At 38.6% G+C, this 26,337-nt stretch overlaps 1 protein-coding gene across 1 annotated transcript in view; it reads left to right on the top strand.

The window, feature by feature from the left end:
* The window catches only part of SLC49A4 (solute carrier family 49 member 4), a 71,856-nt gene that overhangs the window by 11,945 nt on the left and 33,574 nt on the right, over positions 1–26,337 (top strand). The window contains exons 2-3 of the mRNA XM_026118445.2: positions 7,348–7,441; positions 21,320–21,588. Coding sequence (XP_025974230.2) covers positions 7,348–7,441; positions 21,320–21,588 — 363 coding nt within the window. The remainder of the gene's footprint in view (positions 1–7,347; positions 7,442–21,319; positions 21,589–26,337) is intronic.

The raw sequence follows: 26,337 nt of genomic DNA, 5'->3' as shown, positions 1-26,337 counted from the left end.
CTTGCAGTGGGTACAGTCAAACACCTATATCTAGAGCCAACTGAAAAATAAGAACTTTAACATGCGTTAATGAATGTTAAGTCAAAAAACATGAAAAAATGTTATAAAGCAAGAAAAGAAGTATTATAAATACAATTCAAAAGTGAACTATGCCATTAGAATGTAAATACGTAGGTATCTTAGCCCCATAATATTGAGGATATAGGTAAAGATGGAGCAACTCAAGAATAGTGGGGTTGCTGTGTGGTTGTCGCAATTGTCAACTGCATTACATTGAGCTTTGTTTCTCACGATTATCTTATCCTAGCGTCTTCTAAATTTGTTGTAGTCGTTACACACATTCAGTCATTTCCCTCAAGATGACCGTCTTCTCTCTGAAATGCTTACTTGCCACATTTCCTACTTTAAAACTCCTCGTTTTTGTGGTGTCTTCTACAATATTCTTACCCAACCTGATAATACAGGTGTGACGTTCTTAGAAGTGGCCACCTGAAAACATCTGGAAAGGGGGCTGGTGGTGACGAGTGTTGGACCTCGTATTTTCAGTTTTGCATGCAGTCTTGCTGTGTTGGTATGAGTGCTATAACTTTATCTTTAGGTCAGATCTTGACCCTGGCAACAAGCTTTGTTCCTGATTTGAGAGAGACTTCCCTGTGGATTCCCCCGTGTCTTTGGTGATTACTCCTCTGGGATATTGGCTAGTCTCTTTCTGGGCCTTGACTAGAAGTTCTATACCAGCTCTAGAAACTATTTTATTTAAAGATGTTGTATTCATTTGTTTCTTCAAATTTGAATTTCACAAATAAGAAATCTCAAACTCCTTCTGACAGTCTGAACGTTAACTGGGCAGCTATTGCTGACAGATTCTGTTACAGCAGCTGTGAGAAATTGTGAAGAGCAGCTGTCCCCCTCCAAAAGCCATATTTGATTCTGAAGATCATTACCTCCGGTAGGTATTTAAAAAGCTCTTGAAATGTGTATGTTTTGTCTGGGGATCCCATTCTATCTGCCATCCACATCAGACAGGAACTGGAATGACAGTGTTGAGTGGAATTCGTCCTTGCCATGTGCATCCTGCCCTGAAAAAGTGGAGCTGGACTATGTTGTAGCTTCCATACAGGAAAAGGTCTACTTTTTATACCTAGACAAGAGGACAAAGATAGATTTGGGGTCTAATTTATTTCAAATGGGTCCTATGTGATAGAGCTTGGTTCTTGCTGTTTGGTATCAGAAAGGTGCTATCACCTGTCTTGCAGAATGTTTAAATGAAGCCACCAGGAGGATGTTTTATTTTGAATTAGAAAAAAATGCTCAAGTCTTAAACCTTGTAAAGTGAAATTCGGATGCTGTTTTGATAGTGTCTCACAGAGCCATGGGAATGGATGGAAACAAGTGGTTTCAGTTTGATTTGAAATCACTGCTAAAGAAGACAGGACAATGACAGAAGTATCAATATTAGGTATCCAGAGAAAGAAGGGGACCTTCTCTTTTCCAGAGAAAGTTTGGACCTTAACCCCACCCCATGACATCTTAGCCATCAAACTAGGAGTAATTTTTTTTTTCCATCAGCTATATATGACCTGTTAGTTGTTGTTCTCTCTTGTGCAATTTCTGTATTTGATTACAATGTTTTGTTGCTTCCAAGTGTAGCTGATGCTATACTTGAGAATGTATTTATTTTTCCTTTGAGTTTCCAAACATAATTTATGCTCCTCTGCAATCAAATGCTTATGTGGAATCTAAGGCAGACCTGACATACTGATTTTCAAGGTTTTTTTACCGTGTGCTAACAGCAAGATTGGGACCACATCTCAGCTATGAAATCTGTTTGCACTGGTGAAAAGGTTCTTTTTTGAGAATTGTATGGATTGGTACAATGATGTTTTTTTCTGAAAGAGAATTGCTGCTTACCATCCTTAATGGTGATAGTAAGAGTTTGGCAAAATGCAAGCATGACAGAAGCTCTATTTACTCTATTTAGTAGCAAGATAGCAATTTTTTTTTCTAAAATTATAACAAAAATAACTGATCTAGTGATAGTAAATGGGGTGGATATTAGTATAATTTTATTAGAATTACATTTAAAAAAACCCAAAATTTCTGGAGCAGTAGATAATGACAAAACTGGGATGGTCATGCAGAGCTTTCAGGATTGCCTGATAAGGTGAGCTGTTTAATCAAACTTCTGTTTTAATATGGCTAAATGTAGAGCCATATATTAAGGAGGAGGGAAAACAGACCCTTCCTACAAAATGGAGAACTGGTATCCAAGAAAGGAAAAGGATGCTCGGACAGTGAGGGCTGTTTGGACATGATGCACAAAAACAATTCCAGGGCTGAAAAAAATCACGAAAGACTCAGAGCTTAGTACCTAGTTTATTGAAATGAATAGTAAAAGTTATTTATTGTATATTAACTTCACAGAAAGAAAAATACAAGACCCTGTGTTTTTTCATCAAGAAAGGCAAAACAAGAATTAGTAGTTGAAAGCTGAATTTGTTTTAAATAGGAAGGAAAAGCACAATTTAACAGTGAGTTGTTGGAACCGCTGTTGAAATTGGTGTGTTCTTCGTTTCTTGATGTCTGTGCGTCAAGACAGGCTCTGTTATGCTTTAGTCAAAATAGTAGTTCGGTAGTTCAGCATTATTAAAATGTTTGGAGTTCAGTGTCATAAGGGATGATTCTTCCTTCCAGCCTGGCCTTTAAAAACTGCGCAGATGTGCAGCGGGCTGACGTCATTCATTTATCACTAGAGCATTGCTGCATTTTGTATGCCCATGGACTGGTTTTAGTGTCTGCAGCTGCAGGAGGGAAAACCCTTAAATGCTGAGGTATTTGAAAGAGGTGTGTTGTGTAAGCTGTGCGTGGGAAGTTCACTTCTGGTCCTTGCATTGGTGGGCTGCATCCTACAGCCTTTCCCCTGGCAAAAGGGATGGTGAAAACTGTCTGTTGACTGAGTAAGGATTTGTCTTCTACAGTCTTTCATTCACATCTTTTGTGATGTTTTATCACTTCAGGTGACTGAGATAAGTGAAAGAAGGAATGGTCACACTTCGTAAAGGTTTACAAAGGCAATAAATAATTGTTACCTCATGTTCTTTTTTTTGAATGGCAAACTGATCACGTATAGTAAGTGAGAATGAGAAGTTTATTGTAGTTGCACAGTGTTTTTTGTGTTTCTTGTTAAACAAGGCATAGTAAATCAGTTACTGCATTACTGACAGTAATGCAGTGTGGGGAGACAATACATCTTCTCTTCATGTACTGTAAAAAGTACCTTGAAAGTAAGACGTGCCAGAAACGTTGTAGAGGTCTAACAACACAACCCTGTGTGTTCGATATTATCACTTGATATCCTTGCAGTGAGGGTGAAAAAGCCGCAGTAGCAGCTGGGCGCTAGAAGCAGGCTCTGCCTCCCGTTGCTGCATTAGACGTGGTTGCAGCAAGGTCAGGTTTGGTTTGTTCTGCGTGTTGGGCCCTGGCTGGCGGGAGGGCAGCTGAGCTCTTCCCACCACGTGTGCCGCTGGACCCGCTGCTTCCCCAGCAGAGGGGAAGGGAAGCTGCGGTGCGCCAGATAGCTACGTCCCAGGGGCCGCGTCCAGCCAGCATATCCTGCTGGCGCAGGTGAGATTAAGGTTTGCTAGTACAGCGTGACCTTGGCTGAACTCAAAATCTGTGTTTTGCAGGAGAGTTTAGAGGATTATGGGTTCAGAGCTGTGTTGAATACCTAATAGTGGCAGGAGTTTGGGAGTGGCCGTTTTAAAAGGAAATAAAAAAGCAAATGCAGTGTAGGCTGCTGAAGTTGGAAAGCAGACTGTGTTGTTAGCCTCAGGAGGAATTAAACTGTTAAACAATATTGATTATTGGCTTCATAAATGATAATTAATGTCTGTTTTTATTACTGACTCAGAATTTCTGCTGCTGGCTCAGACTTTTCTCTATTACTGTACCATCGGTGCCGTTTGTCCATTGAGAACGTGGCCACAGTTTGTTCGGTGTTCGCTACAGTCTGTGGGGCCCCAAAATCTCCAGCAAGCGCAGGCTGGGCGCGAGCAGCCAGCAAGAAAGGCTCTAAAGAATGGGAAACTTCTTCCATGGGCAGAAAATCCATTTTAAGAATTCCTTCCCTTTCCAGCTGCTTGCCAGAAACCTCTGATAGGAGAGGGTCAAAAACTGGAAGATGAGTGGGATTTTTTGTTTTGTTTTGTTTTTTTAAATCTACTGCCCCCTCCATCAATTACCAGTTGCATTTAAAACTAGCAAAGCTGGTGAGGTCTGTTCAAAATCTTGGCTGTGTGCATTGCTTTTAAAATAGAGAAATAATTTCTTGCAGTGTTCACATGCTTTTTTTTGAGGCTTGGTTGATAACTTTTGTTTATTGGCCCCATGATACATAACACTGCTCTGAAATGCTATTTCGTACCTTTTTGTGTAATACAAGATTTATAATTCAGTTTAACAGCCACTGCAAAGTTCAAAGCAAAAATTCTTAATTATAAAATAATTATTAAAGACATAACGATTTCTAACAAAGATGAAGAGGAAGACAGATTCAGAGAGTTGAAAAGTAAAGTAAAAAGAAAAGGGGCGGTGCTCGGAAGGTAGAAATAAGTCATGGAATTAGCAAGGAAAATGATGTCTAATTGGAAAATGATGTCTAAAATGATGCTGGCTTCTTGTCCGACAGCCTTTTACTCATTCTCTTTGGTGTCATGGTTTTCAACATGCTGATTTAACCAAAAGAATTTTTAGGTGTGGTTGTGTGTTAACGTGAAACAAAAGGCCAAAGAATCATCTGTGCAATCAAAACAATTAAAAGTGGCACTTTACGATGTTTAGTCTTCAAGATGAAGACTTCAAAGGATGTCTGGAGAGATCGAATATAGTACCTTGATTGTGAGGCTCTCACTGATCGTTTTATTTTAAAATTACCTGACTTGTAAGGTTGACATTAAAGGTAAGCCTAGAATTAGGGCTGGTGGAAAACTTTGACATTTATTTTTTCACTGAATTATGTGTTTTAATGAAACTTTATGCAGATTTAAATTAAAAGTTTTAATTGATTTTAAAAATAAAAACATCAAATAGGAGTTTTTTTAATGGAAATGCTTCTCAAGTGCCCTGCGGTGATTTAAACCTAAATGTTCTGTAATACTAATTTACTTCTGTGCCCTGGGTTTGCACCTGGACTGTGTCTCCTGTTATGTCACATGGCCAGGAATTTCCACGTTGTCTCTCCTTTTCCTTGTATCTCCCAAAAGGCAGAACATGACATGTTTTGTGAAACGTAATTCAGAGAGCAGCTGGTCTGCATGAAGAGTGAGAAGGTGAGGACATAGATTACAGCTTCCTGGAAACATTGCAGCAGCACTTCCAAATGGAATACTTCAGATTTTTCAGTTAAAAGACTTGTCTTTGACTTTCCACCAATGAAATTCTAATTGTGTACAAATTCTCGTTGTATGAAAGCAATGCTAACAAAGAATCGTTTCAAGGGGGGGGGGGAGGGGAGGCAAAACCAGCATCACATATGCAATCCCAATACTAGTTGTTACCCCCCGCAATGTATTATTTAGTATTTTGTGAGATATTTGGGCAATACAGGTTCAAACCTGCCATAAAAGCTCACACAGCAGCACAGAAAACATGAAGAACAAAAACAGGATTTTGAGCCACTTTATGAGCATGTGAGTTAGGGCTGTTTGAACATGGACACTTGAAAATCCAGTTTAACAGCAATGTGTGGTGGTTAAATGCAGAGTTGATGAGCAAGCCTGAGCAGGTATTGGAAGTCCTATGAGCAAGCAGATCTTCTGGGGTGATGATGCTTCTCTGGGGCATTAGGGAGGTGAGGTGACCCCAGGAGTCACAGGAGCGCAGGCTCCATTCCTGTTGGGGATGCCTAGAGCCGGGCCAAAGGAAGTCATACCTCAGTTCAGAAAACCTGTAGCAGTAACTATGTTTGTGGGTGGTTTTTTTTTTTTTTTTTTTTTTTTCCCCTGATTGTCCTGAGTTTGGTTGACTGAGGAAGGAACCCTCCTTGGCTTGGTGTGTGCAGTGGTCAGTGCGATGAGTCCCTTACCCATGACTGAGGTCTGCTAGGAGCTAGCTTGCAACAAATTGATATCTCTTCCTCTAAAATGACATTTTGATAAAGTGCATACTATGAAATCCCTCATAAGGATCATATGAAAACAAAATTTTTGATGTGACTTCTAGAAATGTTCTAATTACAGGGAGTCATTAACATCCAGGGAGCACTTCTCAGAAATTTGGCAGTTTAGAGGGAGACAGAACTTTCTGCTTGTTTGTTATGTGGGTTAAGGTAGCCAGTTGTCCTTTTACTGACTGCGTTTTGGGTAGTTACTACAGTTTCATGAAAATGTTAGAGATACTGCTTCGTATTTGTTGTTGTTTAATTGTTTCATTATATTCTGCTACGAATTTGGAAGCCCTTTATTTTCAGCATTTGTCGTTGTGGATTTCTTTCAAGTTTTATGACTTCAGAGAGGCGGACTATAGCAGTGCTTTTTAATTGTATATATTTGATTTACTTGTTTTGTAAGACTCTGGAGATTAAGCCCTTCAGTTGTCACTGTTCTCTGTCCACCTCCTGGAGTTGGAAACACCTCAGCAGCAGCAGCAGCAAGTAAACTGCTGGCAAATGGAATTACAGCACTGAAATAAGGTTGTTTCTGATCTAAGTGCTTCTTGGTCCAGAATTACAATATCAGAAAAAAGTATTTTCAAGGAATTGGTCAACTGCAGCTTTTTTCTAATCTACTGCGTTTACAATCTCTGACAACTTGAGCTGAGTGCAGCAAAAATTTGGCCTACAAAAAAATATTTACATTTTTTCTACTGAATAAATAGTTACAACTTCAAGATAAAATGTGTGTCTGCATTACAAAAGAAAATGGTAACAGTACTGTATGTGCGCTGATTAAGTGGTTGGAGGAAAAAGATATACAGGTCCAGTTCTTTGGCTCTAACCAGAATTCACATCGCACATTGGAGCATATTGCCTGACACTTATGGTTCTAAAGGAAATACTGTACCGTTTAATGATACTTTTATTATCACTTCTCCTTTCCAAGGGGGTGTCTACACTTTTGGGTACAATCCTGGGCAGTAGTAAGCCAAGTGTGAGCCTTTGTAGTCCTGGAGTGGAAGTGCAGAAAATAACACAGGCTTTCATTACATATCTGTAATTCATATTCGTACTGAAGTGGTTTCGATTTGAGATGCATAACTACGTGAGACTGCATGTAAATGTATGTATTTAGACTACATTTTTTGCAGTATTGCTGACTTAATGTGTAAAATACTGTTGTTTTTTCATCTTAGGTTTGAGAGTAACTGTGTTGTTAACATCATCCCTGATGGTATTGGGAGCTGGCCTAAGATGTGTTCCAGTTTCAGACCTAGAAATAAGGAAGAAGTAAGTGGATAAGTTATTTTTAATATACATATTTTATACTTGCTATAAGTGTAATTTTTTGCTGCTGCTGCAAAATAATGTCCATACAAGTTTTTCTGTGTGATGCTTCTTTGCTTTTTAAATTAATTTTTCCAGTCCTTCTTCTGCATGGTGTCTGAAGATCAGAAAGCTCTTTACAAACTTGAGTTAACTGAGCCTCACCCTATCAGGCATAACTAATTTTAATCTGTTTTGCAAACAAGGAAATAGAGATTTAGAGAGGTTCAGAACTGGCCCAAGATCACACAGGGAACCATTCCACAAAAACCAAAAATATGTAATTTGTATGCAAATGTTAAATAATTTGCTCATGTTTCTCATATTGGATATATGAGATTGTACAGTGAGACAGATGAATTTATACAAAATGACTCCTTTCGTATGGTCTATTCCAGTCCGCCTTCCAAAGTAGTACTGTACTGTCTTTGTGGCAGAAACGGATATCTTCTGCACATGCACAATTTAAGAGTTGGTAATAGAGACTAGACTCCTTAAAAATTCAGTCCAAACAATTTAATTGTCCTGTCAACATATCCTGAACCTACGGGAATCCTCAGTAAGTATAGAAGTCAGATTCTAGTCTTATAGTCAGGGAATGTGGATTAGTTGTTGTTTGCTTACCTTTATTTTGTCTCTTACACCAACAGGAGGGAGAAATACAAGATTATTATTACATGTTTCTGCTCCTTCAAAAACAATAGCAGCACTAGTTCCTCACTAGTTGTGCTTCTGTAATATGCAAGCATTAACAAAAAAAAACTTGTTTTGAAATTTTTTTTGCATGTGCTTTTTAGAGAGGATTTGGTCTACAAGTCTTTTTTTCTTTAGAAAACAGGTTGTCTGTTTCATGCCCAGTCTCTCTCTGCTTCCCGTAATGGTAGCAGGACCATTGGTTTTGCTGTAGGATTGAAGGTACTTACGGGATGAGAATTCTTCAGAAGAAGAGGACAGTGAAAAAGGTTATAATCTTCCCCTTGAAGTCTAGCTAGCTTCCAGATAGTCTTTGTATTACTTCAGCAAGAAGTATCTATTGCTTAGACTGAAAATCGGCTTGGAAGCCTTTAAGTTGAGAAACAAAATACTTAGTGTGAAGTGTAATGACTAGTTTAATGAACCACATACAGTGTGGATAGTGTGTGTGTGTGTGGGGGGGGGGGGATGTAACCTCAGTTCTCGGACGTTAAGTGAGTATGTAAGAAAGCCCAAAATGCTCCAGATATTAGTTGCCAACAGTATTTCCCACTCCTGAGTATTGTTCAAGGACTTTGTGAGTGGGGAGGCTGAATTAGCCGTATTACGCTACCATTCACAATGATCCTTTCTATTTAAGGTGAAAACTAACCATTAAGGTGTCATGGAAGAGCTATCCTCGTTTTGTGCCCTGTCTTAAAAATGCTAAAGGATGCTTAATATCCAGTCTGTTACTTCTGACCAGTCTTAGGTTAAATATTTATATTTTTCGAAATGGCACGGATAGATTAAATGCAATGAAATGTGGTGTCTTATGTAGCCTTTCTGATTTAGCCTGATTTATACTAAAGACCTGTGCTGCCCTAGGCTTTACCAAGGTGAGAATTAAGACTGCAAAAGCAGAGAAGAAAATCTGAAATAAGAAATTTTGATGTGAGGTAGCATTTTGGGAGTGGGAAAGAGTTTCCATGTAGTCTGATTGCCTTTAAACAAGATTTTCCAGTGTAACTGCAGAGAAGAGACCTGGGAGAAGGGAGAAATAAATGCTTAAAGAGAAACATTTAAAGAACGCCTTCTTTAACTGGGAGAAGAAAGGCTGAGGACTGTATAAAGTCTGAGATGTATGAAATATGATGATGATACGTTTTATTGAAAACCATAAAGACAAAAAAAAGAGCCTGAGCAAAATCCTGATGGAAAAGGTTCCTTATTTCATTTATTCATGCTGTGAAAATATATATTATCTCCAGCTGAAATTGATAAAATTGTTAACTTTGCCTGCTCTAAAAAAGCAGAGATTTTTCAAGAATTGCAACTGAGGAAATAGTTTGATCTTTCACATGATTCAATTAAAAAAACATCTACGAAGAATTAATTATAGCTGTGTGAAGCAGGGATATGCTTTTTAGTGAAGATTTCTTGAGATGAGACGTTGTAAATAATTGCACATACTGTGAGTGTTGTACTGGGTAACCTGCATTGTTTTGAGGGCTAGGACTGAATGCCAGTTTCCATCAGTTACATGGAGTATGGTACCAAATCAAATAATATTTTTGAGAGGAGTATTACTACTTTATGCATTAGAAACAACAGGCTGAGCCCTAAGCTGTAAGTGTATTCTGAATGTGTATGTGCATTAATATGACCATTTGAACATTAATCAGCCAGTCAGATGGACAAGATCATACACAAAATAATTTTCAAGCAGTTCAGAAGCCGGCACAACTGGAATTCCTTTAAATGCTTTTGCATGTGTTGTAAGTATTCCTTCAGTCCCTGGGATAATCTGTAGTGATATATTGAAGGATTTCCATGGGAAATTATGTAAGTGTTAAGATACGTAAAATTAAAAGAATGTACCTGGGGTTTGTCAGTTTGAGGTTTTTTTACTTTGTAGAAAAGCTCAATTAAGCTCTTGTAATTTAACGTTAAGGATGGATACTAAAGTATGTTGCCTATCAGAGCAATCGCAAAACTAAGGAAATCACTGTTAAGACTGACATTTAATCCTCACTGCTTTATACTCCTTATCACACACAGACCTGTAATATCCAAATGTGTTCTTAGGCTTCGTTCTAGTCCAATTATTTTTTTCAGCTCTACCATATAGCTGCTGACTATCTCCAGTTCTTAAGGTTTGTGTTTAAAACTTGACTCCTACTGTGATTTCAGTTCATTTGATACCCATGTATATATGTGTGATGTGTATAAAGAATTCAGGTTGTACATTTGAGTGTATCTGTGAAGCAGCTGTTCTTCTGTTCTTTAGAGTGAACTTTGCAGTCTCTACCAGTGTGACCTAAAACCATGCTTACTAAACCTTTTAGGCTGGGAATCCATGTCGAAATTGAAAAAAATCAACAAAGGCTAAAGTTGGAGTATCTAGCTAAAATGTGGAAGTCTGAACTTGCATGAGATCAAAGGAACCAGCCTATACATGGAATTATTGATTAGTAAAGCCCTTTTTACTTGCACATATGCTCTTACTGACCTGCTTCCCTCCCCAGGCTGCTAACCTATGAAGCTAATATAGAATATATGTTATCATACAGTTAAGGAAGTTAGGTGAGAGAGAATTTTTCTCATCTGCCACACACGTCTGAGCTTGTCAAGTAAGTGCCAGACATGTGACAGTGAATTTGACTTTTAAAAAAGAAAACAAGAAACCCCATGCCTTTCTAAATGTTATGAAAGCCTCTATGCACCACCTAGTTTTGAAATTCAGAGTTAATATAAAACATACAGAACATAAGACTGTATCAAATTATTCTATTCCTAGGCTTATGCCTTCTCTTCTTTCCTGGAGGTTGCAAGAACATTGCTAACACTTTTTGACTGCATCTCTAGGTCCCAAGTTATGCAGGTACTGGGCCTGCATGGGACAAGAGAGCTCACTTGCTGAAGTGAATGCATTGAATTCAGTGGATGAGCTCTTGCAGCACTGAAGTTGCTGCTTCAGACACCTGCACTCATGTATGTTGGCCTGCGCTGTCCCCTAAAAGCTGTTTTGTCCTGAACCAAGGGGATGATTGGTCTGGTTGCAGGAAGGACGCGTTTTGCTTTGACTAACAGCTGCTTTGGGTGGATCTGCCAGAAGGGTACCTCAGTGAGAGGCAGACGCCTCTCTCTAGGAGCAGGTAAAATAAATGTGGTGTTCATCTCTTGCCCCATATACTGGCCAATAATACATGCATATGGAAAACGGTGACAGCAGAGCAAAAATACCTGACACTTCCCCAGAATATACTTTTAGCCTTATGCTGTTTGTGGTTAAGAGATTTGTGATCAGAGGTAGCATCTTCATATTTACTAGCTCTTGTTGGGTTTAAACTGTGACTGCAAAGATCTATAAAACTTCTCGCCTTTACAGCATCGGGGATTTTCCTCTGCTTGAAGCTTTGCTGTGTGAAGAACCAATTCCTTCTGTTTTTTGTAAATCTGTCACCTATGAATTTAATTTCATGCCCACTGCCTGGAAGAGACAGTAAGCAATCTATTCATGTTCTCCAAGTCACTCAAGGTTTTATACACCTCTGTCATTTCCCCGGCATGGTGTCTTTCCAGACTTTCAGGTCACAATCTAATCAATCATTCTTCATATGGAAACCCTTTTTTACCTTCATTATGTTTGATGCTGTTCTCTTAGGCTATCAGTTCCTGTGCTTTTTGAGATGTGGAAACCAGATTATACACATTATTCAAACTGCAAGTGCTCTGTAGATTTATACTGTAGCATAATATCATCTTCTCACTGTTTTCTTTTCCTTTCCTTTTTGACTACAACTGAGCACTGATTGAATATTTTCATTGAACTGTCTGTTATAATGCTTTGTCCTGAATATTGACAGTTACTTATGAGGCCATCTTTTTATAGACAAAATTAGGATTGTTTTTTTCCTCCCATGTAGTACTTCACACTTATCTTGTATTCCATGTTTAGGAGTAGTTTTACAGGACAACTTAAGATTCCCATATGATTGTAAAATAGCAAATCTAGTCAAAAGGCAGTATAAGATCTGCCAGTGAGTTGTACTAAGTAAGAAAGAAGAGAAATAAATCATGAAATCAGTCCGTAGCCATAAGTCTGTGGCATTTAAGTCTGATCATGTGATGCAAGACTTCTTATAAGTGTTTCAAAGACAGGATAATTAAAGATATTGAAGTAAAGGGTGTAACCATTTTTATTAATTAAGCCATTTATTAGGAACTTGTGTGCTGTGGGTTGGTAAGGTTTGGCCTTTACATTAGATTTCACAATGGAGAAGTAGCTATTAAACTGAGGACTTTGAGTCATGCTAGCAAGAGGCACTCCTTGGTAGAAAGTTTTTCATTTAAATATTTGTTGCAAAGTCAACAAGTTAGAGTATGATGGTGGAAGAAGCAGGAGCAGTATTCACTGACAGTTTTCTTGTATACAAAGTCTGTTATGGGGAGACACGGGTAACTGATAGTTACTGTATAGGGCCTTTTTCTTTCATAATACCACTTCTAAGGATTTTTAATTTTTTTGCCTGCTCCTAGCTATGTTGATGTTAATTTTTCCCTTTATTATGTTTGCTTATGTTCTCTTACGATGTCTGTAGTCAATTTTGTTTCTGTTAGCTAGTTGCAAAAAAAATTTATTCTGGTATTCTTGCTTATATTATAGCTGGACATATTCTTTAATAGTTCCACATGTTCCCTCTTCATCCCTGAAGGCTTAAAGAATATCTACCATTTGTGGTTGTGAGATAAAATATGATGACCTGGGTTCATCTTGTTATTTGTGTTTTCTGATCCTAAAATGACCGTGAGCCACCATGTGATGCATAAAAAAATGCAAAAGGGAGCCTCAGAGGTAATTCCAGTAAAGAAAGGAAATATTAGGGCAGTCATACTCCCTGGCAACACTGAATGTGCTTATGGTCATCTGTGGTCAAGAGAATACCCCAAACTGGAACAGCTGTGGAGAACAGTGATTAAAATGTTCAGGGAATAGAGCTGTTTAAGAGAAGATGGTAGGCAAGTCTGGCTATAAAAAAATAAAAGACAGAGGATGATGCATGTTGTGCACTCCCTAACTCTTTGGGGAAGAGAAATGAAAAAGCTGTTTAATCCAAAGCATGATTCTGGGAGTAAAAAGATGAATAAACTTACCTGCTTTTATGATGTAGTTCAGTAAGTGTATGAAGAAAATCTTGAGATGCAGCACTTGCCTGGTGCTAATGGCACTTGCAGGTTTGTGCTCTGGCTACAGAGCTGGGGGAGGCCGGAGTCCAGTTAAACTCCAGTTTGGCTAATCAGTAGTATCAATAGAAGAGATGATTGGGGGCAGGGGGGGGAAGGGACAAGTCATTCACAGGTAAATTCTCATGGGGAATGTTTAATCTCCAAAGCCCTGTAGCTTAACAGTTTAGCTTGTTTTTATTACCTACGCCAGATTGATCTTTACGCAGCTTTTTTAAACCTGTGCTCCAAAGTTGCTGTTTTAGGAGAGGGATCCTGTAAGCAGTTCCTAAGTGGTGATGACTTTTTCCTGCTTTCCAACATAGCAGTGGATTCAGTGGGTGGTTAAGTGTCCTTCTGGCTATCCAGTGGTACTGCCTGTCATTGCACGAGTTGTCGTGTGATAAAAGGGCAGACACTAATCAGCACGTCCATTTAGGTGGCAGCCACATCAGCTTCTCCTTCAACTGAAACCACCCTAGTGGAAACAGCAGGCAGCTTGGCAATCTGGGTGACAAATACTTTCTTTTTGCTCTTGTGCTGGCTTTCTGCTCTAGCACTGAGGCTATCATCAGCCAGGGATGGTGGTAATTGCTGAATTAGCAGAACTGCTGAGTGAGCAAATTACAGTGACTAAAAGGCTGTGAAAATTTTGAGTGGTTAATTCAATAGATCTTTTAACGGAGACTCTGAAATCCCAGAAAGGGCTTGGTGTTGCAGTATTATTTAATGGACAGTACTTCTACAAGGCCTCAGCTAGGATAAGCCTATATCGTAAAGGAAGAGAATTTATATCTTTGGGGGGATTTTCAGCACCTGTTATATGAGTGCCTACTCATATAACAGCAGGCGTTATCCTCAACTGTAGAAAGCCATTTTTTTTTTTTTTTTCATCATCTTGAGCTTTAGCCGTGTCCTGTGACTCTTATTCTGTTGGGTAATTTCTGTTCTTAAAAAAGAATTCACGCTAATTGAATTTGTATCAAAGTTGCTGCATTGTAATGAAAATGTCCTCTCACTCTTTCACTGATCCTGAGGAAAAGTTGTGCGGGAGCACTTACCTGGGTTTTATTCACCCCTTATTATTCCTTAATTTGTTGCATCTCCTGTACTCTGCTCTTTTACCCTGCAAAATCCTATTTAGTACCTATCCTGTACTAAATAATTTCTATGACGTTTCTCCTCACAGAGCAGTCCTGACAGCGGACTGCCAGCCGTTGCCATTCCTTGAGAGCTTGCCTCAATGTGTTTTGCCTCATTAGTCCATAATGTAATTGTTTGCTTTGTGTGTACAGCAATTCTGTTTATTTGGGGTCTGTTCACATTTGATGAATTAGCGTTGCTTTAAAGATGTCTTCTTTTCATACAGGGTTTGCAAAATGGGTTCATTTAAAAAAAAAAAACAAAAAAAACCCAAACACAATAACAGCCCCCCCCCCCAAACTCTTAAAAATGCTGAAAGGGCTTTGAATTTATATGCCCTCATCTTTCAAACTTGGATAAAGCTTTAACTGAAAAAGCGTTGTCAAACGTATGACGGCTGTGATGACGGTGCAGTAGCGTGGTGCGGTGATGTGAGGATGCAAGTGACTCTGTCACCGTAGTGTCAGGGGTCTCGCTGTGCCCTGACGCTGTCCCGTTTCCCTGTCAGCTTGTGTGACAGACGTCAGCGTCTTGCCCTGAGATTGCCATTTCTTTCATTGCCAGTCTTTGTCCCTTTCTCAGCAGGCTGTTGGTAATAACGGTTTCAAAGTAACTGTGTTTTTCAATTATTTTAAACTTAAAACCGAAACTCACTGCTCTTCAGCATATCATATTGCAGATTTGTTTGCTGTTTTCTTTAACTGTGAGAGAAGGGAAGTAAAGATTCAATATCTGTGAGAGAAGCTGTGGCCTGATGCCAGTTATTTCAAAGTCTGCTCCTTTAATAATATGATAGATTTTGAGGAGGCCATGGTAGGTACAGTGGGTGAAATGTGAGATGAGTTCCTGATGAAAATGGTAGGCAGTACGTTTATAGAAGTTTTTCTTTTTTCTTTTTTACTTTATTGCTGGAGATAATGTACCATGCAGTGACTCAGGCTTTCTGCTCGTAATAATTTTTCTTACTGATGGGGAAAAGCAGCTTTAAATTATTCCACATATCAATGGTTGTATGCATCAAAAACAAGCTAAAAATGCTAATGACCTAAATCTATGAATATCCAGAAGCCATAAAGCTTTTATAGTATAAATACATCATTTAATGAAAATATTGAAAGGAAGTGCATTTCCATGAAATTCATCTTTCAGAAAGTTAATTCTAATAGATGAAATCATTGCTTTTTCCAGAGGTATATTTCTTCTCAGTCCTTTTCCAGACATAACCCAAAGACAGTGCAAGAAGGATCTATAAGCAGGACAGGATTTAGTACTAGGTTCTCCCATATACCCCATGGCAATGATCTGGTGTAAATTGTGAATTTGATCTTCTTAATTTGGCCTTTGCCTTAAAAGGTGCACTAAAATGTTCCACCTAATAGAGAGTTCTTCTGTTGTATTTATTTTTATGAGTCTAAAGGACAAGCTCTGTCCATTTCTATAACTTGATTGCTTCTTTACAAAACTGATACCAGTTCCCTCCAAGATAAAATAAATTTTCTTATGTATTATGTGGTTAAGCCCATGTGTTCTCATATTCCTTTTCCTGGGCAAGCAAGTTGCATCATGCATCAGTTCAGACACCCTGGAGTGAGAGGTATTTCCTTGCTTTGTTGCCATGTAATAAGGCTAAATCCAATAGTACTTGAAAAGTGCTCTGAATCCTCCGGTGGAAGTCTCGCTTTCATTCGCTTCCAATGGTTCCCGCAGTGTGCTAGTCACTATATAAACTGACTTGTTTTCCAAATTAACGTGGCTTGAACAATCCAGTTCTTGGCAAAACATCTCGCTCATTGAAAGCATGTGAAGGAAAAATTAGCCTTCCATTTCTGTAAAATGTGGACTGCTTTATCCAAAATCCCTTTTCAAGTTAATTGTAAGGATCAACAGAAAATCTACTAAATTTTTCCAGCTTAAGATGCCTACTACAGTGCTGTCTTCCTGCAGCAGCAAACAAGCACTGTCGGTGGCTTCCTTGCTTCTCACGCTTTGCCAAACAGCAGCAAAATTGAATTACCATTTTTTTCGTTGCATCTGTATAGAAGTCCAGATAATGACTAAGCCGTCAGTTCTCATGGCAGCTAGTAGAAAAAGCATGGTAAAAGGGGAAAAAAAGCAAAAGGGGGAAAAAAACCAACCCAAAATGCCAACTAAAAAGCCTGTCTCCACAAGGCTCTTGATGAGCTCTTCACCCTTCTAGGACCTAAACAGACCTAATTTCCCAGTTGACCAAAAGCTCATCAGAGCCTGACAGAGAAGATATGTTTAGAGAGTCAGAGGAGCGTGTTGGGGCTGACTGCCTCACTCCTCCAGGGTCTTACCTGACAAACAAAAGGTGAAAATGCCATTTCCACACTGCAAATTAGTGTTAAAATGCTCATGTGAATTCTCCATTCCTCACCTTCCTGAAGAAGGCTCAATTAACAGATCTTAACTGCGTTTTGGAGACTTTTTTTAGTATTGTGGTTTAAATCGGTTGTGTTAAAGGTCACTTCTGGGGTAAATCTTTATTTCCTCTACCATTGCCTTTGTTTCGCCACCTGAGAAAGGAAACTAATGAGCTTCTTCTTTTAAAATGCTATTAAGTCTAGGCATGAGACATACGGTGCTAGAAATATTAAATGTCTGTTCTTTTTACATAGAGAAAGTGTTTATGTAACACGTAGCTTTTGAATAGCTCAACAAATCCAGTTCCTTTATGGGACTGTGACCATGCATGAAAAGTTTCAACCCATACGGGGAGAAAAAGGTAAGTAAAGCAGACTGTAAATGGAAGCTCTTTCCAGTCTTAACTGTAGAATATTATCATCAATCACTAAAGCCTTTTTCCTGGATAATCTCACTCTTTAATACCCTATTCATTCAGTGATACTGTAATTTCAGCATTTATAGCTTTACATACCTTTTTTGTTGTTGTTGCTTGTTATGATACTGCAAGTGTAACAGCAGGTAGTGAATAAGGCAGGTATAACCGGGTCACTTCTTAAAACTCACATGTAAAATGTTCTCTGGGGGAAGTGATGAAAACATATAATTTGAGTTATTTAAATTTTAACTTGACAAACATTTGAAAAAGAGAAGGCAATATAGTACAACAAGACTTTTCCTTCTCTAATTTCTATTGTCGTACATGATTACCCCCCTCTTTTTTCAATTCAGAGGCTAATCTAGGAATATGATCTTTTCTTTTGCGCAAGAGTGTGCATGTGTGTACATTTTTTAATGTAAATCTATATACGTGTGTGTGTGCATTAAATTTTTAATGTATCCATTGCTATGATGCTATGACATGTGATAGTTAGCATTGTCATTTAGTGCCAGTCCTCAAAATCATGGTATTTTTTGCAGAGGGCTTGTATGTTCAGTTGCAAGTTACAAATCTGGCAGAATACACAAATTCATAAGCCCAGGGGTCAGATTTACAAAAACTTTTTTTTTTCTTGAAATGAGTCTCTGACCTGTCTCCTGAGATAGTAACAAATAAGATTTTGTGTAGATGTTCACTTGCTCACCTCTGATTTAAGCTAGATAGTAGTCAATTATTTTGTAAGTCAGGAGTGAATTTTTGATGTCATTTTTTTTTCTAAATTTGTTTTTCATGATTGTGATTAAAAGCCTTCCACTCTTTAACATTTTCTGTTATTTGAACTCAATAATTTGCTACTTTTTTGATACATGAAAATAATTAGATGGCGATTGGACAAATATATGAAAACAGAACAGAGGTGGATAAAGAACAGATCAAAATCACACTATTAAAGTAATAGGTCTTAAAAATATTTTTCTGTCTGGGTTTACTCCTGAGCTGAAGTTGTCTTGATAGTCCTATTTTCAGAGGAGACAAATCTTGTTGTGCAGAATGAAACTGTAATTGTGGTGGGAAGAAAACACAGTTGCTCTTTGCTCCTTTTGGATGGAAGAAGCAAGAAGAAAATGGGGAAATAACAGAAACAAATGTTTCTGATGTTGGAGCAATTTTAGTGCTGCTGATGGTCTACAAGAAAAGAATCCTATCGGCTGTTAGACTGCAATCTAGCTCAGTGATGAGAAGACATGGTAACAAACAGCAGAAAGGCAACAATAATATTGTGTTCATGTTTCTCTGTCAGCTGTAGCGGCTGCTACATACGTTTCCCAGAGTAGTAGATTACTAAATGCACTGAATCACATTTTGAATATCTCTTTCCTGTCTCTCTAGGCAGATGAGTTAAGGATATGTAGAGGAACAAGGCAAGTAATCTTTTTCTCAGGAGAAAGTAGCTTAATTCAAGCCAATACTTGAACAGGATATAAAATAAGGTTAAGACTATAATCGTATGCAGAGACATTTGAGGCAGTCTGTATACCAATGGCAATTTATTCTGAAAATAGTGTTTATTAACCCCAGTAAGTTAGACTTGAAAAAACTAAGCCGTAGGAAGATAGGAGATGTTCTGCCCTGCATGATAATGTCAAGTTTGATAGATGCCAGAAATGCAGATAGAAAGGCGAATCAGTCAGAACAGACAGCGTACCAGACTGGTGAGGGCAGGAAAGAAGGCAGACAGGAACATGGACAGAAGAGACCTATGCAGAGACAAAATTTTTTTAATTAAAATTAAAAATTAAAACAAGTTTTTAATTCTCCATTACTTTTCTGTCTTGAGTTAGTTTTTCAGATGATGTTCTGAATTAAAATAGTGTTTTTCCCCTTTGGATTTGCACAGTAAAATTAACATGTTTGTCTCCCTCTAGTATAGAGATCAGTTATAGAGCTTTGTTTGAATGGTGGGGTTTGATTAGAAATAATCCAAACCTGAAGTGTAACTACAGGAAAAGAGTATGTATAACTCCCACAATTTATGAACTTTTTTTTTAAACAAAACTTAAAACAATGTTGTTATAGTGGTATAACTGAACAGAGGTGTTAATATGGCATTATTTCGTGGTAACACAGTTTTCCTAGCATTCACAATTTAAGCATTAAATTAAGCTCCAGAGCAGAAGAGCTATTGAAATAAAATATTTATATGTGCAGTAGTTACTTAACTTGCCACTGAAATGCGGCTGTTTCTGGGGATGCAGAATAGTGCTGCAAATACCTTGGAACAGTTTAGGGTAGGTAGGAGAATAATTTATTATAGTGAGATAAGTAGAATGAAAATACCAAAGTACACAAGGATACTTTAGTTTGTCCAAAGTACAATGGATTGGAGAATAACCTTAAGTGATTAGTTAATATTTTGCAACCCCCAAAAAATATATTGGAGCATTTTTTTGATAGTGATTTTTATTTATTTAGAATTAGTCCATTTTATTTTATTGGAGGTCCTAGTTTAATGAGCATTAAGAAGACTTGACTATGGTTAGCTTCTGATGTCCATCTAAAGCACATAATGAACACACAGCAATGAAATCTATCCTTACTATGTAAACTTTAGAAAAAGTATATTTCCTGATATTTAAGAGTGGATGCTACTTTCTTCCTAGGTAGGAAGGTGTTTCCTTCAGATTATATGTGATAGCTTTTTTAATATACTATATGTTTTATACAAACTTGCTTAAAAATTAATTTCTGATCACCTGAGAATTAGTAGCATATATTCTTATTGCAAGCTAGCTTGTTAATTTGATAAACAGTCTGTCAGCATCTCTTGCATATTTTTTCCTTAGTGTGCTTTAAAAAAACCCCTCCTGCCACACTGTATATTATTTAGCCGTTTGTGGCTTGAAACGTTGCCTAAGCGCTAGCTTATGTTTCCCGATTTGCAGGCCATAGCTTTTTATGTCTGACAACTCCAGTCTTGCAGCAGTAACAGAGTCCGTGCTACACTTAAAAAAACAGAGTGCTCCTCTCCTCCCTCCCCCATCCATTTTAAAATAGCATTTGCCACTATTTTATTGCACAATGGATGAGCTACTTTGGAGAGGTACAATATTTTGGTTGACTTGCTAGCTGTTTTTTCAGACGTGAGGTTTCTGTATAAATGCCAAAATGCTTTTGCCTTTCAAGGCTGATCCTTTTGCAAAAGTCAAAGTGGAAGACTCCTGGCTGAATTCCACGTTTAGAAGAGCCTTCACAAAGTTCTTTATGTATGTGCTCCTTGTGCTAATATTAAGCAAAAGTTTGTAGAGACTTTAGCACTTGGAACTAGTATCCCTGTTTTGTCACCAGTCTTATCTGTTAAATCCCAGTGAGTGTGAAAAACGAGGAGAAACTGGCTTTGCTCGGCTCTTTCAACAGTGTGTTGAGCATGGCCAGATTGCTGAAGACGCGATTCTCTCGGAGCCCTCGACAGCCCGCCTCCTCGTCTGTAGGCACATGGAGCTCGTCTGAGTGTGCAAATAAAAATAAATAATGCAGTGAAAAAATATGCAGAGTGTTTTGCTGAAGTGTTTCAGATTTGGAGCTGATGTAACGAATTTAAACCTTTTGTTGGGATTTATGCAGGCATAGAAAGGGGTCAGGTTTTGGATGTTTGTATTTTTAGAGCTTTCCTGCTACTAAAGCCTTCTGTCTTTCTATATCCTGTCACGATACCTTTTTCTGCAGAGAGTCCCTTTAGTTCCTTCTCCCTTTCCTTCTTTGAGCAGAACATTGGCTTTTCCATTTCTATGAGGAAATGAGAGTAGCCGTGGGCTCTTTAAATTGGTCTAATTGGGCTTCCTTTAGTGTAGAGAATATTTTTATTTATTTATTTGCTCAGGACTTTTGGTGCTTTTGTGCAGTTATTCCATCTCAAGCACTCAGTATCTTACCCAGTATCTTAAATAAATAACAAGTAATCATCATCCAAATGGCTTTGTTTCTATTCTGTGTTCCAGGCTGATTCATGGAGGACAGCTGTTAAACGGCTTGGCAGGGCCAACGGTGATGAACGCTGCGCCATTTCTTTCCACTACCTGGTTTTCTCCGGATGAACGTGCCACGGCGACAGCCATCGCGTCGCTGCTCAATTACCTGGGTGCTGCCGGTGCGTTCTTGGTGGGACCTCTCGTCGTTCCTTCTCCTAATGGGACATCGCATCTCCTCCTGGGGTCAGAAGGCAACACTGAGCACATCAAGGACCGCATTGAGGCTGTACTGTATGCAGGTATGGTTTAAAATAATAACAACACTTTAAAAACCTGTACTTTAGTTGAGTCGCTGATGTGTGTGTTGGTACTTGTGAACCGCTGCCCTCTAGTGGCTGGTCTGCCAAGAAAACAACTACTAACTGATGGAAAATAGTACATTTTACCACTTCATTATGAGAAGAGTTAAGTTTTTTGTTCCCTTTTGTGTAGGTAGGAGTTTAAAATGGCCTTTTGTACGGAGTGATTCCAAATGGAGTAGTTCAGCTGTTTGAATCAGCTGATCTTAGGAGAAACGTCTTCTAGGAGGGCTTTCCCAGAGCTTCCAAACTGCCACTTGCTGAATTTTCATAATAAATGTGTCCAGGCCAGGCTGATTTTTCCTTTGGGTGTGTTTCTGTGAGGATGGGAATTGAGGATGGGAATCCAATAGTCTTGCAGCATTAATTCTTTTCTGCATTAAATCAGCCTGCATTTATGACTTACATATGCCTTTCAAATGTGATTAGATGATTAGGATTTCACAATCTGACGTTGGAATTAAAACTCAACAGATTTGCTTTTTTAACAGAAATCACATAATTCTTATGTGCTGAGCAATTTCAGTGAAGCAACAACAGTTTAGTGGAAAAAATCCTGATATAAAATTTACCTGACAAAACTTCGATTTTTTTGCTTGTTTTTTTTTTCTTGCAATGGCTTCTCCAGCTCTTTGTGTTACTTAAAAATAAATTAGCCATGGTCAGCAGCAAGATTTAAAGAAAACAAGTTGCCTAACTGGTTGAAGAGTCTAGGGCATGGTTCTTAGTGGATATAAATTTCTATAGCATTAAGAGCAACTGAACTTTACCATGTCATGTCAGTGACACATTTGGTGTTGTGGAGTTTGGGTTTTTTTCTTAATTCCAGCCTGTGAAATTCAGCCAGGAGTTAGCCTTAAGCATTCCAGATGACTTAAAGTATATATACTGTGTAGTGTATATTCAGGTTTATGGGATTCAGTTGGCTTTTTGTGATCATTTCTTCCTGGCCATATTCTTATGGAAATTTCATCAAGTTAATACTCTTATTGGGTGAGGGCCACTTTACCTTACTTCAAAGAAAGTGTAGTGGAAATTGGATCACTATTTAAGCAGGTACTTGACTGTTTCTTTTTAAGTCATCTATTTTTTACTGGACTTAAATATACTGAAACAAGGAAATTTGGTTTTGTTTAGGTCTTTTTCAGAGATAAATGTAGTGTTAGACCCTGAAGATTTCATGGCAGATCAAAATGGTCAATGTGAAAGAAGGAAAAGTGAAGGCAAGTCAGCCTTTGTCCTGAGGAGCAGTGGATAAGAGGAGCAAAAATCTAGTAATTAGAAGAGTGCTTTAGCCCTCCTTCTCCAAATTTTTGAGATAGAGATAAGAATTCAGTGGCCTAAAGGAAAGAGTTCTGTGCCCAAACCTGCTCCATTGCGAGTCCAGTAGCACTATAAATGCTGCTGCCCCTGTGTGCAGCCTGTCACTGACTGTTACTTTCACTTCTCTTCTGGGGAGACTTTCTTGAACATTTTCTTCAGAAACTAGGGTGGATCTCACTTGCCACCAGAAGCTCAGAAGTGTGTTTCACCTGTCCACGTCTTTGCAAGGGTTTGTGGGGAAACTCGGTAGCAGGCAACAAGCTTTCTCCTTTTCTGAGCTGGCAAGGATTTGGGAACAGCCTGTCCCTTAGACCTGTTTGGGGTTGCTGATCCCAGCACAAGATCACTGTACGGCAGCTGTTTAGTTTCCTAGGAAATGTGTTTTGTGGGGCATCTGTAGTTTTAACTTCATTCAGAGCACTTTTAAGTACATAGCTGTTTGGTTTGGTTTTTTTGTGCAGCTGCTCTTGCTGTGTTAGTGATGTGTCATATGGGGTAAATAGTTTCAGGAGCTACAGCTTCTTTTGCTGTTCAGGCCGTGGAAAGGAGCTCATGTCTGAGTGTTACTGGGCTGCACAGAACTATAACAGTGATGGCAGAACTTGCAACTGGTTTAAAGTTTATGGGAACAGTCATAAGAGGAGGTCGCCTCCCATCTTTTACAGGACTTGCCCTGTCTGTCTCACCTCAGTCCTCTTTCCTGGAGAGCTCTAGTAGCAAGTTCCCCAGTGTCTTCCTCTCTCTTGTGCTCTTATGCCAGGTAGGATCCAGAGGTGGAAGAAAATCTGCCTTGTGGTAGGTGAGGAGCAGTTGTCCGGCTATATTCACTTGCAGACCACAAAACACTTTAACAGGTATAGCAGGGTATCATTTGTTCTGTTAATCAGATGGGCAGGAAATGGAACTCAAATTGACTTCGAAGAATCTAGTAAAGGTATTATAGAATTTGGTAAAACTAGGAGTTGAGCCCAAGTGTCCTTATTCCCTGTTTCTTTAGCAAGTACAGTCAGGCTTGGGCATGACTTTCCATTTAAAATGCTACAGGAGAGACAGTTTCACAGGATAAGCGCTCTGCATTCTTATATGTGTCCTGGTTATGAGGGAGCTTGTTGCTGTTGTGTGAGATAGCATTAGATGAGTAGCCTCCAAAAGTTAGCGTTCACTTCTAAAATATTGTATAATGTGAATTGTTAATTTGGGATCAGTAGCATGCCATGAGTATGTCAGTTTTACAAGGACTTACCCTCAGACATGATTATGAAGCAATTGCTTATAAACCCATTTTGAAATTGCTCTGGTACCTCCTGTCTCGTTTGTGTTTTAATAAATTGCTGTTCCTTTATCTCAAATGTGGAATAAGAGCTCAGCTGAATTATCACAACCTCTTTCGGTGTCTCTACACGTTCTGGTTTACATCTAGAATAGTAGGGATGTAGGAAATCAGGATGGAGTTGTATTAGCTGAATTGCATAAGTAAGCTTGAATTATTTTGGACTCCAGCCAGAGCTTTGAGCCTTGTACTTTCCTAAATATTAGCGTAAAATCATTGTTTGTTAAATATATACATATATATTAATTTCTATCTTCCCTTATAGTTCAGGACGGGCTTAGGGTGGGGTCATTTTGTTTGTTAGTTTTGGGGGGGGGCTATGTTTATTTGGAGGGCTTTTTTCATTGACTTTTTTGTTTGTTGGTTTTTTAGTCTTATGAATAGCCTTTCGAAGGGAAAAAGAACTTGCATCGAGGAGGCTTGCATCTGTTTGTAAACCTCTCCCTTTTCTATTTAGGGCTTACTCAAGCAGCACAGTGCCTGCTTCCTAGGGTAAGATGCAGGCATCTCTCCTCATTGATGTTCACAGGTCACTGTGATGTGGTGCCCAGAGTGTTTTCATGAGGCATCTCAGATTCACTCCTCAGCAGATGCGCACTGCTGTCTTTCTCAGTGTGGCATTTTCACACTTTTGTTTATTCTGACTTGCCCAGTTCCAAGTGTGTTGCTGCATTTGTTCAACATCGTTCAGAAACAGTCAGTTCCTGTGGAAGAGCTCTTTTGTGACTGCAACTCCCTCAGTCTCAATATTGACCTATTTCTTACATTTTATCTTTTACTGGGACTACCTTTCACTCCCAGTTTACACTCTAAAACTTGTCTTGGGATTATATTCATCCTTATCTGGTCTGGTACAATAGAGGGTGATGACAAAGGAGTGCACTTCCTTATGAAGAAGCAGTGCAACATCTGAGAAATCAGATGTATTTGGGGGTACCTGGACTTGTGACATGCAAGTGTGATACACAAAGCTAAGATGGCACTAAAGACCTTTATTCCTTAACAGAGGGAACAGCTTTGGTTTTGGATTGGTTCCAAAGAGAATTCTGCTTTTTTTTTTTTTTCTTTTTTCTTTTTTTTTTTTGTGCACGAGGGCAGTGTTTGTAAGCCTAGGAAGTACAGCACTGGGAAACATTAGAGTTGCAGGAAGGCACTACAAGGACTGTATGCCAAATTTCATAATGAAAAAAGTATGAACTAAGAGTTATTATAATGGTCCTACTGCTGCAGTTTGACCGAAAGAAGTTTTGAGGTAATCCATAAAAGAGGCCCCAAATGAGCACCTATTGTAAAATATTACTGTGACTTTAAAAAAAGTATCAACATGTTTTACATTCTTTATAGAAAAAGAGAACTTCTCCCTTATGTTGCTGCAGTATAATAAACAATAAGCACCTCAGATGTTTCTGTATGCTCACCTATTCTTGTTGGCTGTACCCATCTGCAATTCTGAAATTTTTCTTTCAAGATGTAATTAAATCTACGCCTGTAAACCTGTATGTAGACCAAGATGCAGCAGAAGGGGCTAAACAGCTTTTGGCAAGCTTTGCTCCCCTGTCCAATGTCATCTTACAATGATGGAGCCTCTCCGTCAGTGGTGGAGCCTCTTCTCTTTCTTAGATCTGGGATAAGCAGCTATGGCCAGTTCTTTATTTACTACTCCTGTTCTTGAAAACAATGTGCAGGAAGATAGAAATTAATCTATTCCTGGAGAACAGAGGATTTGCTGTAGTGAGAAGAAGGTGTAGTTAAAGTGCCCTTGACCCACAAAACCTGTAATTAGACTGCAGTAGGAAAAAGAGACACCAGATATTTCAAAGTGAATCCTTTCGTATTTGATTATGGAGAATGGCATTGTCACATTCCCAATAAGCCTTCAAATGAAATTTAGCGTAGATTTTTTTCCCTATAGAAGATTCCATATAGATATTTTTACCAAGCAGAAAAAAGTTCGTTTCTCTTCCCCATCTACAACTGGTCCATTCAGACTGAGTATTATTTACTTTTCACTTTCCTGAATTTATTTTGTTTAGTTT

Source organism: Dromaius novaehollandiae, chromosome 7 (assembly GCF_036370855.1).
Source record: "Dromaius novaehollandiae isolate bDroNov1 chromosome 7, bDroNov1.hap1, whole genome shotgun sequence".
NCBI classification, from domain to species: Eukaryota; Metazoa; Chordata; class Aves; order Casuariiformes; family Dromaiidae; genus Dromaius; species Dromaius novaehollandiae.
The sequence above is the reverse complement of the archived record's forward strand: the minus strand, read 5'-3'. Positions and strand labels throughout refer to the sequence as shown.